The sequence below is a fragment of the Trichosurus vulpecula genome, chromosome 5, assembly GCF_011100635.1.
Source record: "Trichosurus vulpecula isolate mTriVul1 chromosome 5, mTriVul1.pri, whole genome shotgun sequence".
NCBI lineage: Eukaryota > Metazoa > Chordata > Mammalia > Diprotodontia > Phalangeridae > Trichosurus > Trichosurus vulpecula.
The window spans coordinates 125,255,766-125,276,335 of record NC_050577.1 but is presented as its reverse complement, the minus strand read 5'-3'; the positions used below and the strand labels follow the sequence as shown (position 1 = coordinate 125,276,335).

The 20,570-nt window shown below is 37.1% G+C and overlaps 1 protein-coding gene across 1 annotated transcript; it reads left to right on the top strand.

The window, feature by feature from the left end:
- Window positions 1–3,112: 3,112 nt before the first annotated feature.
- LOC118849840 (hyaluronidase-4-like) lies at window positions 3,113–12,429 on the top strand. The gene is made up of 4 exons (XM_036758874.1): window positions 3,113–3,285; window positions 4,068–5,015; window positions 9,681–9,770; window positions 11,761–12,429. The coding sequence occupies exons 2-4, from the start codon at window positions 4,077–4,079 to the stop codon at window positions 12,178–12,180; spliced, it is 1,449 nt and encodes a 482-aa protein (XP_036614769.1). The 5' UTR covers window positions 3,113–3,285; window positions 4,068–4,076; the 3' UTR covers window positions 12,181–12,429.
- The last annotated feature ends 8,141 nt before the right edge of the window (window positions 12,430–20,570 follow it).

Sequence of the window (20,570 nt, the reverse complement as noted above, 5' to 3'; positions counted from 1 at the left end):
AGGTTAAACACACTTTTTAAACTCTATTTTTCTTGTTTTTTTTTTCAACATGGCTAATATGGAAATATGTTTTGCATGACTGCATATGTATAATCTATAACAAAGTGCTTGTTTTCTCAAGAAAGGGAAAGGGGGTGGAAGATGGGAGTTTGAAATTCAAAATTTTAAAAAATGAATGTTAGAATTGTTTTACATGTAATTGAGAAAAAATAATTTAAAAAAGAAAAAAGGGGGAAAATTTTAAGAACCTTTTAAGATAATTATGGATATTCTTTTTGATACTGTACTAAAACTCAGTAAGCAGTAGTTTCTTAAAAGTTAGTTGCAATGTGGAATCTGAAACCATATTGGCACACTTTTTAGTGCACTGTTTCATTAAACGTTGATCTGCCTTGCACTTTGAATGTACCTTTTACCCATGAATGATTTTATAACATCATATATTGGTCAGTTGGAAAACAATCAGTTCACCAAGTTATATAGATCTTCCAAATGTGCCATATTTCATTGTACAATATCAAAATATCACATTCATTAATATCACAACTAATCATATCAGAAAAGTCTTGGGAAGCTGTCATGGTCATCGTGGCAGAAACAGGTTTTCCAAAATTCCAATTTTCTCTTGAAAGCTTGGATTTTATCATTGGCAACACATTCTGACAGTTGTTTTCCTTGGAGTGAATGTCACTTCATTCATTTTCAGGAAAATGTTTGCTAACGTGGCTAATATGGAAATATGTTTTGTATAAATGTATTGCTTGCCTTTTCAAGGGGTGGGAGGGAGGGAAAAATTTGGAACTTAAAATTTTTTAAATGAATGTTAATTTTTTTTTACATGCAATTGGGAAATATTTAATGAAATAAATAAAAAATGTATTAAAAAGTAAACTAGAAAAGAAAATGTTTGCTAAATGCCCAAGTCTGAATAACTACACTGTTGCTTACTCTTTCAAGTATAAATGCTGTTCCATGAAAGAATCAACCAGTTTAACTCCTAATTCAAACAACTCAAACAATTGCATAAGGACTTTCTCTAGAGACAACCACTGCACTTTTGTATGCAGCAGTAATGAAGACTTCCCATTTTGTCACACTGAATATTAAAAAAAATATGTACTCAATGGTCTAGATTTAATAAAATTAATAATTTTCATTATTTCACCAAGAACATTCTTATGTGAAGTTGGCATTTTTTTTTATTGTGAGTTTATGACAATGAAGAGTATGATGTACAGTTTGGTGTCATTGCCTTGATTCATGCTAAGGTGCCAACAGTCTTAATCATCATTGGTTTTGTACTATCAGTATAAATGTCAGCACAGTTGTTCCAGGATAAATCATGAGATTCAAAAAAGTTAGTTAAGACTTCGAAAACACAAGCAGCACTTGTGTTTGTAGCCCAATCATTCCTATAAAAGAAAATCTTCTTTGGTGATTAGTTGGTCCTGATATTGGAAGAAAACAAGCAAAACAGCAAGTCCAGTCATGCCTGTAGATGCATCCATTTGTAAGGCAAAAATACCATTCTGCCAATGAGATATCAACTCAGTCTTCATGAATCTTTAATTCACAGGTCTACGTAACCTCTGCAAAACTCCACGCTACACTTTTATAAGAGAATGATGGTGAAAAAGTCAAATGACATCTTAGCATAATTATGAAAATAGCTTAGACTTTATGGATCCCCTGAAAGGATCCCAGTGACCTCCAGGGGTACACACCCCGTATTGAAAACTACTTTTTAAAATTTGACTGTATAGGAAGGAGTAAAGTGGTGAGCTTGGGGTGGGAGGGAACCTTGAAAGAATGAAGGGCCTTTCTTTCCTATTTTAGTTGTTTTCGAAATCAGGAGAATACAGACCATTATTTTTGTAGGGCTGATACCCTGGTGCTTTCTGTTTAGGGTCATACATCTAGTAAGTGTGAGAAGCTAGAATTGAAATCAGGTCTTCATGATTCCAGGTCCAGCACTCTAATCATTGAACCACTTAGTTTCCTTGGAGAAGTCACCTCACCTTGCTCTTTTTCAAAATAGAGGGGTCAGACAGACTTGATGGTTTCTAAGGTCCTTTACAATTCTAACATGATACCGTACTTTGAAGATCTTGTGGGGCTTGACTTCAAGCCTTCTTTTAGCTCTCTCTCCAAAAGTATGTTTTCTCTAAGCATCACCACTCCATCTTTAACCCTGATGCAAAGTGTAAATACAAAATTTATCCTAACACTTACCAAGGGAGGAGGCAAAGTGGTACTATAGAAAAAAACACCAGATTGGGATTTAGAGAACCCAAGTTCAGATCTCAGCTCTGCTACTTTCTCTGTAACTTTGATCAAATCTTTTTTTGCGTCTTAGGTTCCTCCTCTATAAGGTGAAGGGGTTGGACTAGGTGACCTGAGTGCTATCCAGTTCTAAATCTATGATCTATGAAGCTACCAAGTAGTGGATGGATTCCCCTAGGACTAGTGGGGTAGGGTGGAAAGAGTGGATAGTCTCCTTGTTAGTTTTGTGCTATACTGGGACCTCTGTTTCCACAAGCACATCTCAACTGAGTTTACCAATAGTTAACACTTTACTGGGTTGTGGCATTTGGCTTAAGTATCACCCAGTTGATGGTATTCAGTCCTGGATGCCATATTTTAAGAGGGGCCCTGATCATTTGAAACATGCCCAGAAGTGGATCACAATGACTCTAATTTCAAATGAGGTATAGTTGAAGATCTGGGGACATTTAACCTGAAGAAGAAAGATATAGGCTTATTTGAAGGGCTTGAGTGAGGAGGAAAGTATAAATTTATTCTATATGGCTCCAGATGAAGAACTAGGACAAATAGGTAGAAGTTACAAGGAGATAACATTTTGGCTCAACATAAGGCAGATTATTCTAACAGTTAAACGCTGTCCAAAAATGGAATGAGCTACTTCCTTTCCCTATCATAGGGAGTTTTCAAGCACGAGCTAAATGTTGTAGAGGGAAATTCTGGACTTGTTATCAGGTGGGTGGTTGGACTATGTGACCTCAGACGCCATTATAATTCTAAGACTCTTAGCTCTTATGACTCAATAATCCTTTGGCAGTTATTTAACCCAACAACTGGCCAGACATAAAGTAGGTCCCAAATTCCATTCTTCATTTTGGTTTTGATGAGTTGAAGTTTTATCAGATTGTCCAGCCTAAACATCTTCAGACCCAAGGCACAGAATCAAAGACCTAATAAGATTTCAGATTCAATGAGGTGGGTAGGGAGAGGAGGAGTTTCCCTGAAGTCCACAAGCAACATCAGGTAATGCCAATTATATCTTCCTTTCATTTCACCCTTTCTTAGTAACCATACTGACCAGATCTCCTGCCCCCACACATACTTTTTTCTTTTTGAGACAAGGAAGTCCTGTACCTGAGCCAGCTCTGAGCCTGAGGAGTGACTTAAGTGACATTAGATTATAAGCTTCTCGAGGCCAGGGACTGTCTTGCTTCTTTGTATTCCCAGTGCTTATCACAGTACTTGGCACATAGTAGGTGCTTAATAAATGTTAATTGATTATTTACAGAGAAAGGAAATAGGGTTGTTTTGAGCATCATTTCAGTCAGACATAAAGAAATTGGATAGTTTATTCCTAGTAAAGTCTTTGAGGCAATGATATGATTTTGCAACATTCTTTAAAAAAACAAAAAAAAGTAAGCCAGAACTCTTTAGTCAGTCCTACAATTCAAATCCTGCTGTGAAAGGAAACAGGATTTTCTCATGCTTCCCCTCCCCCCAGCTCTTGCCTGGGCCTAGCTTTCATTAAAGACAATAAACCTTACACATCTTTCTACTCATTTGTCACTGGCTTAGCGTTGCCTTTGAAATCCTTTTTTTTGTACCCCCAATTCTTACTTAGCATAGTGGCTGGCACATAGTAGGCAATTAATAAATACTGATGGATTGAAATTAAAAACCACTTGACTTTAATCTGGTAAACATTCATTGTATATTGTAAATAGGGGCAGAGCTACAGCCACACCCCACCCTATATGTAGCCCATATTGCTTTAATCTACATTTTTTCTTGTCTCTCTTTTAAAGGAAACCATTATGATAGTTTCAATGAAAACTACAAGCCTGCAGATGACATGGCTATTAATGCTAATGTTTTCATTCGCAGTCAATGCTAAAAGTCTAAAGGAATCAAAACCCCCAATAATAGAGTGCAAACCTTTTATCGTATACTGGAATGTTCCTACAACACATTGCAAGAAGCGCTTTGGTGTGGATCTAAATCTCCAAGCTTTTAACATTGTGGCTAACCCTGATGAGGTATTAAATGGGCCCCATGTTACCATATTTTATGAAAAAAAGTTAGGAATATACCCTTACATAGGTGAAAATGGAGCGATCATCAATGGAGGAATACCTAAGAATGAGAACCTTCCTAAGCACCTTGAAAAGAGCAAGGAAGACATCAAGAATGCCATTCCTTCGGGAAAATTCCAAGGACTTGCTGTTATAGACTGGGAAGAGTGGAGACCTCAATGGGAAAGGAATTGGGGTTCTAAAAATGTATATAGAATCCAGGTTTTAAACCACATTAAAAATAACCACAAGAATTGGTCAGACGCCAAAATACAGGCAATAGCAAAACAGGAATATGAAAGCGCTGCCAAGAATTTTATGAATTCTACTCTCCGCTTGGGGATAGGAATGAGACCGCAAGGACACTGGGGTTTTTACCTTTACCCAGAGTGCTACAATTATGATTACCAAAAAAACCCAGTGACATACACTGGGAAATGTTCAGAATTGGAAATTTCCCGCAATGATGACCTCCGGTGGCTATGGCAAGAAAGTACTGCTCTTTATCCTTCTATATATTTGCCATCGATGTTGAAGGATAGTATATACACCCAGAAATTTGTTCACTATCGGATCAAAGAAGCGATGAGAATTTCCCAGATGGCTAGGAGTGACTATGCTTTGCCTGTTTTTGTTTATACTAGGTTATTTTATAGCTATAGTACTGATCCCTTGACTAAGGTAAGCCCTACTGTTCTCCATTCCCTTAAAAGGTTTTTTTTTTTAAACAAATTCAGAATAGAAATATGGTAGGGATATATTCACAAAAGAAACTTTTTTTCAGAAAGTTTTTTTTAAATTTTTTAAATGAATTATTTAAAGACTTAATCCTCTACTACTTATTATGGGTATGCATTCTTTCAAAGGTCAAGCTAACTTTGAAGATCAGAGCCAGTCACAACAAAGTCACAAAGTAATGTATTATAATTGTAGTGAGAAACATGGGCCTTGGGGTGTCCTCACATGAGACCCTTTAGCAATGTCATAAAAAAATCTTAAATCTCATTTCAAGAGTCAGCTTCTAGGCTACTTCCTATAGGACACCTTTCCAGATCTCCTTAGTTATTAATGCCCTCTCCTTCCTCAAATTATCATGTACATATTTATCTGTGTACATTTTTACTACCTCTTCTCTACCACCCTTTCCCCTTCCTCAGTATAAATTCCTTCAGGATAGGGACTATTTTTTTCCATTTTGTTTTTATATCACCAGCACCTCATACAGTGCCTTGTGCTATGATTTCATTGATCTAGGGAATTCCCAGGTGTGGTAATTAACTCTCAATGCAGACAGGCATCTTCTCTTCTATTTATAATCTTAGAGAATTGTCTAAAGAACTGAGAGTGTTGGAGGGATTGACCCACCGTCACACAGCAGGTATTTTTCAGAGACAGGCCTGAACCCAAAACTTCTTGGCATTGAGGCTAGCTCTCTATCCATTGCACTATGATGAGCTTTGCATATAATTTTGTTGTTGTTCTTCAGTCATTTCAATCATGTCCAGCTCTTTGTGACCTCGTTTGGGGTTTTCTTGGCAAAGATACTGGAGTGGTTTGCCATTTCCTCTTCCAGCTCATTTTGCAGATGAGGAAACTGAGGCAAACAGGGTGAAGCGACTTGCCCAGGGTCACACAGCTAGTAAGTATCTGAGGCCGGACTTGTATATTATAGGGGTTTAATAAATGCTTGTTGGATTAGATTGGATTAACTTTGAAATTCTAAAATACTTCACCACCACCACCATTACTATTAACACCAACACTACTACTATTTCTACTATTGCTACCACTACTATCACTACTAGCTCGCTGGTATTTATATAATGTCTCTTTATAGATATTATTTCATTTTATCCTCACAATAACCCTGGGAGGCAGGTATTATTATTATCCCCATTTTACAGAGGACGAAGTTGAAGTGGATGGAGAGGTTAAGTGACTTGCTCAAGGTCACAGAGCTAGTGTCTTAGGATTTGAATTCAAATTTTCTTAACTCCAGGTCTAGTGCTCTGTCCATTGTATTACCTAAGTGAAATTTCATAATTTTCCCCACTAGGTCCTAAACCTTTAATATCTCTCTATTCCCTGGGGGATGAACTTCATATTCTTTAGCCTATTCATCAAAATCTTCAATAATCTACCTTTCCTACTCTGTCTCCATCTACTTTCCCTACTACTCCAGCCAAATTGGTTCTATTACCATTTCTTGCTGTGTCTTGTAACTTTCTTCCCTTTATTCCATACCACTCTTTCTGGCTGAAGTATACTTCCTGTTTCCCTCTGTCCAAATCCAAACTATCCTTCAAGATTTGGCCCAGACCTCTTTCAAATCACCCCTGCCTCCAGTGATTTCTTGCTCTTATGAACTCCAGTGGTACATATATCATTCATTTAATAATACAGTTTTTCTGGACCTGTGACTTAATTCATATGTGGGATTACTTAGCTCCCCTCTACTTACTTATCAGCAACCTGTCTGTAACTTAAGCCTTAGATAGTTGACTAGGACATTGAAATACTAAGTGACTTGATTATGGTCACAGAGCAAGTGTGTTAGAAGCGGGATTTGAAACTCAGGTCTTTCAGACTCCAAGGCCAATTTTCTATCCAATAGGCCATGCTACTTCCCAGGTCTTTGATTGGGAATGAATAATGATAATTCACATTTTTAGAGAGGTTTAATTTCTCAGATGTTTTCTAACAAGCCTATAGAAAGTATACATGTAATTAGCACTGTTCGTTCATGAAGAAACTTATGTTTCAGAGAGCTTAAATGGCTAGTCACATAGACAGTAAAGGTGAGTTCACACAACCTCTGGATCTAAGCTCAGAGCTCTTTCTACCACACTGAGCATCCCCTTAATAAAATACTGCTATTCTTGTGTCAACTTTTATGCTATTGAATTGGACAATTCTTGTACTGTTGTATTTTATATGTGCCTTATATTATTACTTAACTTTTCATGTTTTGTCTTCTCTCTCTTATTAGATCATAAGCTCCTTGAGGGCAGAGAGTATGTCTTATTCATCTCTGTATCTCCTATAGGGCCTAGCCCAATGCCTTATACATGGTGACAAATTTTTATTGACAAAATCAGATTATGTAACAGACACACTTTCACTTGAAAGAATCATTTGAAGTCTGGTGAAATATATATGTGCATATATATGCATGACATATGCATATATATCCTTTAATAAAAGGAATCATGTTAAAATATTAATGTTGTCTAGACCAGAGGTGTCAAACATGGAGCCTGCTCTAGAACCAGATTAAAATGTAATTGGGAAATATTTAACAAAATAAATAAAATTACAATAGAACACTATGTTAATATGTGGTTTGCTAAGTCAATATGTGACCAGTAGGGATCTTTATGTATGATTTAGTAGCCCCATTTCAACTTGAGTTTGCTACCACTGGTCTCTACTGTGACATGCAGTTGAATAGGTATCCCTTTGAGACAGTCTATCAGCATGTTTATCTTTAAGAGGTGTTGTAGAAGGACAATGGGCTGGGTCCAAAATTGAATAGGAGGATGAGAGTGGGCTAGAGTTCCTTTGGGAAAATACACAGCCCTCTCAATGGTTTCAAGCTACTACTTTAAATAAAAACATATCTTTTAAAAATCATTATTGTTTTGGCAAAGCTATATGACTATGGATAATGGTATATCGCAATTTGTGGAGAATAAAATTTACAGAAGGCCAGAGGGCAACAGAAAACTGTTTGAAAGGCATAAATAGCATAAGAAATTCCATATTTAGTAAGTGTATGCTGTGAAAAGAAGGTGGGTTTGCCATGTAGTGAGGGATAATGGATGGACAGCCTGAGTGCTTCATTAGTACCCAGAAAATTTTTAAGGAATGAAGAAAGGGCTCTAGTGTTTTGCATAGATCCTCATTAATGGATAAACACAGAGAAGACTTGCACATAAGAAGACATAATGGGGTTGTGGTCCACAACACTGAAGCAATGGGTCGAAGATTCATCGAAGTTTTAAGTACATATTTCAAATAACTTGTTTTGAACAGCTTATGAGCAGTTGTCTTCTAACCCTAGTGGTCACTTAGGAAGGGAGAAAATTAAAAAAGTTTTTATTCATAATCTTAGTAATTTTTTATGTGCATGTATTCTATGACACCACATCCCTTTGTTTCTAGCTACTAAAAACTTATAATCTTTTTTAAATAATACATTTATTTTTATTTTTAGTTCATAACCCTCAGTTCCACAAGTTTTGGGGTTCCAAATTTTCTCTCCCTCCCTTTCCTTCCCCCTTTCCCTCCAAGACAGCATGTAATCCAATGTAGGTTCTACATATACCTTCACACTGAACTTATTTACACAGTAGTCCAGCTGTAAGGAAGAATTATAACTAATGGAATGAATCATGAGAAAGGAGAAACAAAATCAAAAAAGGAAAAAAAGGAGAGAGAGCAAAAAGTTTGCCTCAGTCTGCATTCAGACTCTGTAATTTTTTCTCTGGATGTACATAGCTTTTTCCATCATGAGTCTTTTGGAGCTATCAAAGTTAGTCCTTACAGATACTGTGTGTCTGTAATCACATATAATGATCTGGTTCTGCTCTCTCACTCAGCATCAGTTCATATAAGTCATTCCAGGTTGTAATGAAGTTCGTCTGCTCCTCATTTCTTATAGCACAATGGTATTCCATTACATTCATATACCACAATTTACTTAGCCATTCCCCAATTAATGGGCACCCCCTTGATTTCCAATTGTTTGCCACCACAAAAAGAGCTGCTATAAATATTTTTGTACATATGGGTCCCTTTCCCACTTGTGTGATCTCTTTGGGATATAGCCCTAGAAGTGGTATTGCTGGGTCAAAGGGTATGCATGTTTTTATAGCCCTTTGGGCATAGTTCCAAATTGCTCTCCAGAATGGCTGGATTAGTTCACAACTCCACCAACAATATAACAATGTTCCAATTTTCCTACATCCTCTCCAGCATTTATCATTTTCCTGTTTTGTCGTGTTACCCAATCTGAAAGGAGAGATGTAGTACCTAAGAGTTGTAAAAACTTATAATCTTGAAAAGCTGATTGATTTTTCCTATTCTAGAGATATACTTATTAGAATGGTAGAATTTTAAAAGTCCTATTTGCCATTAGTTTCCATTCATTATTTAGATAGCATGTCTAAAATGGAGGATTTATTTATCTATACACTTTATCAGTTGCACACATTCTAGAACATAGTAAGTACCAAAAGGAAAAATGAAACTGTTGGTGCCTGAGTGCACTATGGTTGGTGGATTGAATCTTACTCCTGTTACCCATTAATTTTTAGGAATGACTATGAATCTTTTTCTTTCTAGAATGATTTATTGTATACCATTGGTGAGAGTGCTGCAATGGGGGTAGCAGGTATGGTAATATGGGCAGGAACATATGATACCGGTTCAAAAGTAAGTTCAATTTTCATTTATATTTCTCTATCAGCATTCTGAAAGAAAAGTTCATAGAATCACAGATTTAGGGGTAGAATTGGCCACGTACTGTTCCTCTGTCTGGCTTTACTTGGAATCCATCTTAATTACCTCCTTATAACACAACACTACTACAATTACTTAATACAAGATTATTCAATCTACCCAGCAAACTAGAAGAATTTTCCAGTTGCCCAACTATGTACCCAGGACTTTGCTAAAAGGGGCAGCTAGATGGCTCAATGGACAGAATGCTGGACCTGAAGTCAAGAAGACTCATCTTCCTGACTTCAAATTTGGCCTCAGACACTTACTAGCTGTGTGATCCTGGGCAAGTCACTTAACCCTGTTGGCTTCAGTTCCTTAAATGTAAAATGAGCTGGAGGAGGAAATGGCAAACCACTCCAGTATCTTTATCAAAGATAAAGAGTCGGTCACAACTGCAATGACTGAACAACACTTTACTAATCACCAGGGAGTATATAAAAATCAGTCAGTCAATAAGCATTAAGTACCTACTATGTGCCTGGCACTATGCCAAGTGCTGGAATTACAAAAAAAGGCAAAAGACAATTCTTGTTCTCAAGGAGCTCACAATATAATGGAGAGAAAGCATGAAAAACAATTATGTACAATCAAGATATATACAGAACAAATTCACTATAATCATTAGAGAGAAGGCACTAACCTGGTCCCTGCCCTTAGGAGTTTCTAATGCAGCTAGGGAGATAGCACATTGGGTGAAAATGGGAAGCAGCCTTAGAGGCCATCTAGACCAGTTGTTTGATTTTTATACGTGAAGAAAGGAGGCTCTGAGTGGGTGAGTTGCCCAAGGTCACATAGCTTATAAATTAAAGGAGACCAACTGGAACCCCAATCTTCTTATTCAAGCATAGCATTCTTTTCATTATACCAACTGTCTCTTTAACATGAATGAAACCAATCTTCTTATTCAAGCATAGCATTCTTTTCATTATACCAACTGTCTCTTTAACATGAATGAAACCTTTAGAGAATACTCAGGTGCTAACTGCAACAAGAGAATACTAACTATTTACTCTTAGGAGCTGAAGGAATTCTGAAAAAGGGAGATATGGATTTATGTGCCCATGCCCAGTGTACAGGCCTTATGTTTGACTTTTTTCTTCCTCTTCTTGACCCTTCATCCCTTGGAAGCTCAACCCACAAATTTACTACTGCTACTACTACTACTACTACTACTACTATCTACCATGAAAAGGTAGATAGGAGAAGAGATCTTGGAAACCTTCCAGGTCGGGGGGGAACCTGTGGCCTCAAGGCCACATGTAGCCCTCTAGGTCCTCAAGTGTGGCTCTTTGACTGAATCCAAACTTCATAAATCCCCTTAATAAAAGGATTTGTACTGTAAAACTTAGACTCTGTCAAAAGGCCGCACCCATCATCTAAGGCTTAGACAATAATATGTTTATAGATGCAACTATAAAACTGTCTAGGGGAAGCTAAGTGGTGAAGTAGAGAACAGCTCTGGTGCTAGAGTACGGAAGATTTGAATTCAAATCTGAGCTAAGGCACTTACTAGCTATATGATCTTGGACAAATCTAACTTCTATTTGCCTCAGTTTCCTCAACTATAAAATGGAATATAATAATAGCACCTACCCTGAAGGGTCATTGTGAGGATCAAATTAGATAATAATTGTAAAGCATTTAGCACAGTGCCTAGTAAGTGCCTAATAAATAAATGCTTATTCCCCCCCACCCCCACCCCTTTAGAGAGTTGCCTGGGGCACTGAGAGATTAAGAGACTTGTCTAAAACTACTCAACTAGTATGCATGAGTAGATCTTGAACCCCAATCTTCCTGTCTCTGTCCACTATTCCAGACACTATCTCAGTCGCTTTTTTTTATGGTTAATTACAGTCACTGTTACCTCAGAAATAACATATATTATGATTAATTTGAGGTGATTTCTATTTTTTTTTTATAGAACAGTTGCTTAATTATGCAGCAATTTGTTAACGGAGCTTTTGGTCATTATATCGTCAATGTGACTGCAGCTACCCAACGCTGCAGCAAAATTCTTTGTAACAATAATGGGCGATGTGTTCGGAGAGAAGCTGACTCATACTCTTATCTGCATATGCCTGTGGGAAGCATTATGAGGCATAAGTTAAAGAGGGGACTAAAGTTTATCCCTTCTCAAAGAGCTTCAAAAGAGGAAACACAATATATGAAGAATGAATTTGTGTGCCAGTGTTATACTAACTGGAATGGAAAATTCTGTTCATGGAAAGACACCCACCACTCTGGATCAAGGCGAAGAATTCTGTCTTCTGAAGCAACTATGCTGCTCACTTTAATTTTAATATTGCCTGTGAGCCTGCTAATCCTTTGTATCCCACTATAATCTAACCTTTCTGGGATCAGTCCAAAGGATCCATCTAGCTTCATGCTCCTGTGCTCTCTGATCTTCTCCATGCCAGCAGTTCCAAATGTCTTGAGGATTGTGATACTTTATCATTGTTTGATTTTGTATTCCTCTCTCTCTATGTACACAACAAATATGCTTTAATGAAAATGAAATTACCATCAATGTCATTCTCTGAATTGTTTGAGATTAAAAGGATTATTGAGATAAAAAGATTCTTATAAATTGAAACACTGGAGGCATTGCTGGCCTGTGGACTTGAGCCTGTCCAATAACAAGGACCAAACACTGTTAGGCACGCGGGGGGGGGGTTGAGTGCTCCACCCAACACTTTTGGCCATTCTGGAAAAACACTGAGCCCCTCATGTTGGCCAAGGGATTGCTAGCTCTTTGCCCTTTCTCCATCCCGTTTCATAGATGGCAGTACTTGTTTTGTTAAAGGTGTGTGTGTTGTTTAGTCCTATTTGACCCTTTGTGACTCCATAGAGTTCTATCCATGGGGTTTCCTTGGTGAAGATACTAGAATGGTTTACCATTTATTTCCTTTTCCAGTGGCAAAGAGATGTTAAGTGACTTGCACAGAGTCACATAGATAGGAAGTTTCTGAGGCTGGATTTGCACCCAGGTCTCCTGACTCTAAGCCCAGCACTCTATCCACTATGCCACGTAGCTGACTCAAAGAGGTGTATGGATTTATTCAATTAGGCTCTTGACTTACAATGGCACCACCCATTGGAGGTGGGAGTAGGGAACCTCTACCCTATTTCTTTCATTGCTGCATTTCAGTGGACTTCAGACACATGTGCGCATTAATGGTATATATTTATATTTAATTTGACATTCATTAAACATCAATAGCTAATATTTATATATTTGATTTATTATATACAATATATATGTTTAAATATAAAATAATATATTTATCATATAATTATATAGGATTATTTATATGTATTTATTATATATTATGGGACATAATAGAAATTGTATAATCTCTAACATTTATATAATATATAAATGTGTTATAATTAATTATATGCAATAACTATCATATGATATATAGCATAATGCTATAAGTTCTTTTATAATCTAATATCATCATATATAATAAATAGATGCTGAATATAATTATTTAATATATAAGATTATTGCATATTATACAATATAATAATATTGCATGTTACATAGTATTATTAATTATCACGTATATATAAACCATTAATGTGGGTGAGTGTCTGAAGTCCACTGAAATGCAACAATGAAAGGAATAAGACACAAGTTCTCCCCTCCCCAGTGGGTGGTGTCTATGTACACATGGTGTTCATAGGTGGATACAATTGTTTACTCATTTACTCATCAATGTTTAGAAAATTAATAAAATTAAATATACTAAATACACAGCAGCCCACATCTTCTTCCCAACCATGATTCAAATCAAGGGAGAAGAGAATATCCAGGAAATTTGCATGTGAAGAGATGTAGAATGGCATCTCCTCTCCTTGTGAATATTATTCCTCCCTTTTTCCTTATCTCTCAATTCAAGTCCAGGCATACCTTGGAGATATTGCAAGTTTGGTTCCGGACCACCACAAAATTCCAATTATCTCAATAAAGCAAGTCACATAATTTTTTTGGTTTCTCAGTGTATATAAAAGCTATGTATACACTATATGGTAGTATATTAAGTATTATGTATAAAAAATGTACATACCTTAATTTAAAAATACTTCATTGCTAAAAAGATGCTAACCATCATCTGAGAGCCTTCAGTGAGGTGTAATCTTTTTGCTGCTGGAGGATCTTGTTTCCATGTCGATAGCTGCTGACTAATGAGGGCGCCGTTTGCTGAAGGTTGAGACGGCTGTGGAAATTTCTTAAAATAAGACAGCAATGAAGTTTGCCGTGCCAATCAACTCTTCCTTTCACAAAAGATTTCTTTATAGTACGTGATACTATTTGGTAGCATTTTACCCCCAGCAGAACTTCTTTCAAAATCGGAGTTAATCCTCTCTACCTCTGCTGCTGCTTTATCAACTAAATTTATGTAATATTCTTCTATGTTGTTGTGTCCCAGGGAATAGAAAGGCCCAAGGAGACAGAAAGGGGGGAACAGATGGTAGGTGGAGCAGTCAGAATACACAACATTTATCTATTAAGTTCACCGTCTTGTATGGGCATGGCTCCTGGAGCCCCAAAACAATTACAGTAATAACGTCAAAGATCACAGATCACCATAACAGTTTTAGTGATAATGAAAAGTTTGAAATGTTGTGAGAATAGCCAAAATGTGACACAGAGACATGAAGTGAATACATGCTATTGGAAAAATGGTGTTGATAGCTGTGTTCAACTTACCCCAAACCTTCAATTTGTGAAAACAAACAAACAAAACCAAATGCAATATCTGTGAAGCACAATAGAGCAAAGCATAATACTATTCCTAAGGACAAAAATTCCTCTACATATTTTTTTTGGGCAAAGGATTTTTTCAAGAGGAGCAACATTCCATTTATCAGTAGATGATTGCCATGAGGCTGTGTCAGGATGACACATCTGACATTTAGCTTCAAGGAAGAAGCTTGTAAATGACCTAGACTTTCCCTACCTGGCCAGAAATGGGGAATAGAAACATAGTCATTTAGGTTCAGTCAGTCCACAAGCATTGATGAGGATGGGTGGGAAGTAGTCCCCTAGTAACCTGTGGATATTCTTTGGTGTATCTGGGGGTGGGAGATAGGAGAACTTGGCAAAAACTTGGGCTTAAAAGAATTGAAAATTCTGAACCCCAGAAGGTAAAAGAACTGTATAACTGCCAGCTCAGGTCTCAGTGTAATTTTTTCATTTATATGCTGCTTGAGGGATCTAGACCCCGGAAATAATCAGAATCGACTGTGAGGAACAGAGAAAGATTTTTGAGCAAAGGGATCTCAATATCTGGAGGAGGTGGAGGCCAGCAATAGAATGATAGAAACTTAGTGAGAGAAGAGTTACACAGAGCAATGCGCAAGACTAAAACCATGATCTTCTCCTGCTTTGCAATCCATCCAGGGTAGTACTGGGAATCATGAGGCTCTTACAATTCTCTAGAACTGGGGAGAGATTGAGAATGCACACTGAGAGGGAAAAGGATTCTCTTGACAATATTTTTGGGTGTCCTTTTTGTGCACTTTTGTATATAAATAAATGTGCTCCCAGTTTGCTACCTTGTGAGCCAAAGTGCTCATAAGGGGAATAGATGCTACCATTGAGAATGTCAAATATCTAAGTTTTGATATTGTACCTGAGTGAGGGAAAATAAAGCATATAAATTAAAGTTTCCCAAAGTGTGACTGGGCCCTTTATGTCAGTAGGTTGCCTCTGATATGACAGTTACACAAAGGTTATACATGTTTTTATATTTCACACAGAAATCCATTATAGGGCCTTTATACATACTAGGTAGTTAAAGTTTAATTTGCTGAAAAATATCTCAAGAAGTTGTCTCTTTTACATGTGAAACTATTACCTGGACCTCACTTCTTAAAAGGCTTGTGGAATCTCAAAAATCCTTCTACAGATTTGCAGGGAAACTTAACAGTAACACAAAGTAACCTGGATTGCTTGTTGTTCACTGAAGACTATAAATGTGACAGAATGCAATTAAAATGTCATATTGTTGTAAATATTCCTGTATTTGATTTTTCTTTATTTCTTTTTTTTAGTTTTTAGGGAAAATTATTGTAAAAGCCACAGTGAAAATAATCAAAATCAAAAATAACCTTCAGATGAAATGATTCACAGTATTGATGCTTGTTATTCTGTTCACTGCTTCCATTCTCAAACCAGCAATGACCCCAGTTATAGAAATTCAGTTTTCTGGACAGTCCCCGTATCACTTTGCACCCATTTGTTTGGTGTGGATATAAAACTGCAAGTCTTTTGCATTGTATTAAATTGAGACCATGCTCCCAGTGGGTCAAAAGTCACCATATTGGCTTTTAATGAATTGGGGCATTACCTTTATTTTTCTGAAAATGAGGTATCTTTTAATGGAGGAATGCCACAGAATATGAGCCTTATTAAGTATCTTAGGAAAGCAAATACGGATATTAAAAATTCTATACATTGGAAGGAATTTAAAGGGTTTGTTATTGATTGGAAGAATTGGATTTCTCAACAGGATAGAAACAGGCAATAAAATCATATATAGAAGCCTGTCATCACTTGATGTAAGAAACTGTCGTTAAGTAAGAAATCTGTCATGGGCTAGATAGAATCTCAAGTGAAAATAGTGACTCACCAGGAATTTGAAAATGCTGGTAAGAACTTTATAAACATGACCCTGACTTTACCTTCAGAAATGAGACTAAAAGAACTCTGTGATTATTATCTTTCCCCAGATTATAACAATTATGGTTATAAACTAAACTCCCAGAGGTACACAAGTAAATGCCCAAGTATTGAAATTTCCCCAAATAACAAACTCTTGTGGCTATGGAGAAGATGTACTGCACTTTATCCTTCCATATATTTAGATGAAATATTGAAGTCAAGTCTAAATGCCCTGAAATTTGACCTCAACCAAGTCAGAGAAGCAAAGAGAATACCCAGTATGACAAATCACAACTATGTTTTGCCTGTTTTTTTTTCCTGGACTATCTTATAGAGACTTGACTAAGGTAAGCCCTAAACACAAAGCAGAGATATTTTCATTCCTGTATGAAGAATAGTAATCTAGCAGATTAAAAGAAATTTCTAGAACATTTCCCCCCACTTTATCAATCCAACAAACTTATTAAGTGCCTGCTGTGTGCAAGACACCATTCTTGGAATTTGATAGCTAATATTTATAAGGTACTTTAAAGTTTGAAAAGAATTTTTTGTGTATATCATTTTGACTGACCCTCACAACAACCCTATTGGTAAATGCTGTTATTATCCTCATGTTACTGGTGATGAAATTGAGGCTGAGAGACTTGTCTAGCAGCACACAGCAATAAGTGTTTGAGGCAAGATTTTAAAATCATTTTCCTGATTCCCAAACCCTGCATTCTAACCAACACACTACCAAAGAGGACAAAAAGGTGAAAATGTAGTTTCTGCCCTTAAATAGGGAAAGAGGCCAGGGACATAACTATAATATGAATTAGAATATGAGAGTGCATAGGAGAGATAAAAATAGTGCTATGAAAGAACTGAGGGATAGCTGGGAGGGGAGGATGAGATTGGGGAAGAAAATTAGGAGAAACTCAATTGATAAATGGTCAAAGGATATAAATAGGCAGTTTGGGGTTAAATAAATTAAAGATATCTATAGTCATGCAAAAAATACTCTAAATCACTATTGATTAGAGAAATGCAAATCAAAACAACTCTTAGATACCACATCTCTCCTGTCAGATTGGCTGAAATGACAAAACAGGAAAATGATAAATGCTGGAGAGGATGTGGGAAAATTGGAACATTGTTACATTGCTGGTGGAGTTGTGAACTGATCCAGCCGTTCTGGAGAGCAATTTGGAACTATGCCCAAAGGGCTATAAAAATGTTCATACCCTTTGACCCCGCAATACCACTTCTAGGGTTGTATCCCGAAGAGATCACACAAGTGGGAAAAGGACCCATATGTACAAAAATATTTATAGTGGCTCTTTTTGTGGTAGCTAAGAATTGGAAATCAAAGGGATGCCCATTAATTGGGGAATGGCTGAACAAGCTGCGGTATATGGAGGTAATGGAATACTATTGTGCTATAAGAAATGGGGATGATATGGACTTCGTAACAACCTGGAAAAACCTACATGACATAATGCTGAGTGAGCGGAGCAGAGCCAGGAGAACATTATACACAACCACAGATACATGGATTCTGTGAGGACTAACCCTGATAGACTTTGCTCTTCTCAGCAACACAAGGTGCAAAGACAACTCCAAAGGACTCACAATGGAGAATACTATCTACATCCAGAGAAAGAACTGTGAAGTATGAATGCAGATTGAGGCACACTTCATGCTCACCTTTCCCCCCCCTTTTTTGTCTCTTTTGTTTTTGTTTTTGGGGTTTTTTTTGTTCTGTTTCTTCTTTCCCATGATTCATTCCATTGGTCATAATTCTTCTCCACAACTTGACTAGTGTGTAAATTAATTCAATGCAAAGTTACACGTGGAAGTTACATGGGATTCCATGCTGTCTTGGGGAGAGAGGAGGGGAGGGAGGGAAGAAAATCTGGAACTCAAAATTATGTAGAACTGGGTGTTGTAAACTAAAAACAAAAAAATAAAAATAATAAAAATAAAAACTATGCATAGCCTTTGATCCAGCAATACCACTACTAGGTCTGAATCCCAAAGAGATCATGAAAAAGGGGAAAAGACCCACATGTACAAAAATATTTATAGTGCCTCCTTTCATGGTGGCCAAGAATTGGAAATCAAGGGGATGCCCATCAATTGGGGGATGGTATATGAATGTGGTATGTGAATGTAATGGAATGCTTTTGTGCTGTAAGAAATGATGACAGGCAGACTTCAGAAAACCTGGAAAGATTTACACGAACTGATGCTGAGGGAAGTAAGTTGAACCATGAGAACATTGTACACAGTGACAGCCACATTGTACGATGACTAACTTTGATAGACTTAGGTCTTTTCAGCAATGCAATGATCTAAGACAATTCCAAAAGACTCATGTTGGAAAAAGCTTTCCACATCCAGAAACAGATCTGTGGAGTCTGAATGCAGATCGAAGCATACTACTTTCTCTTTTTTTTCCCTTTCTCATGGTTTTTCCCTTTTGTTCTGATTCTTCTTTCATAAGATGACTAATGTGGAAATATGTTAAATATTATTGTACATGTATAGCCTATATCAGACTGCATGCCGTCTTTGGGAGGGGGAAAAATTTAGAGCTCAAAATCTTATGAAAGTGAGTTGAAAATGAAAAAAATGAATTATTTTTTAAAAAGAAAAGAAAATTAGGGGAAACTTCATAAAGAAGGTAGTACCTGATGTGAACCTTGAAAAATGACCAGGGTTATATTCCTGGCGCAGAGGACACCATAAGCAAAGTCAAAATGGAAAGGAAAGGTGAGCTGAGAGAACAATGAGTAGTCCATTTTATTTGCATCATAAAATTCATGAAAGGAAGTAGAAAACAATGAAAAGGAAGATTGGGACCAGATTGTGGAAAGCCTTGAAAGACTTACTCTCTGATTTAGCCCATTCTCTTCACTGAGAGCAGCTCTCCCAAGCCAGGGCTCCACCACGTGACCTGGACTATTATAGTAGCTCCCTTATTGGTCTCCCTTCTTCTAGTCCTTCCAGTCTACTTCTGACCTTGGGCAAATCATGTGAGCTCTCTAGGCCTCAATTTCCTTATCTATGAAATCAAGAGCTTGGACTAGATGACACCTAAGGTCCCATTCCAGCTCAGTATCTATAATAATTATTATTATATTGGCTAGCATTTGTAAAGTACCTACTATGTGCCAGGCACTACACTAAATACTATGTAAATATTATCTCATTTAATCCTTACAGCCACCCTGGGGGGGGGGGGTGGCTGCTACCATTCCCATTTTGTAGTTGAGGAAACTGAGGCAAGCAAATTATTTGACTTGCCCAAGGTCACAGAACTAGTAATTATTTAAGGTCTGATTTGAACTCAGGTCTTCCTGATTCTGTCACTTCTATCCAATGAGCTACCTCTTCTCTATACATGCTCCTATGATTTTTCTCTAATCTTCATATACCTGCCAAATTGATGTAGCTGAAATGTAGATCTGACTGCGTCACTCCCCTGTTCAAGAATCTTCAGTGGCTTCTTATTGCCTCTCGGGTTAAATAATAGATCATCAGTCTAATACTTAAAGTCCTCCATAATATGGCTATCATCTGCTTTTCTAGTTTTTCAGTTTTATTTCATATTAATCAATAAACATTTATTAAGTATCTACTATGTGCCAGACACAGTGCTAAGCACTAGGGATACAAAAAGGGGCAAAAAATAGTCCTGCCTTCAAAGGGCTTACAGTCTAATGGAGGAGACAACATGCAAACAAATATACATGAAGCAGGCTATATACAGGATAGGACAAAATTAAGAGAGGGAAGGCACTTAAATTAAGAGCAGTTAAGGAAGAGTTCCTGTAGAGGGTGGGATTTTATTTGGGACTTAAAGGAAGCCAAGGATGTCAGTAGTGGCAGGTGAGAAGGGAGATCATTCCAGGCTTGGGAGACAGCCAGAGACAATGCCAGGAGCTGAGAGATGGAGTGTCTTCTTAGTGGCACAGCCAGTGTCAGGGAGAAAGGTGTAAGAAGAGTGGAATAATAAGAGGGAGCTAGTTTTTTGAATTCCAAATAGAAGATTTTGTTATTTGCTCCTAGAGGCA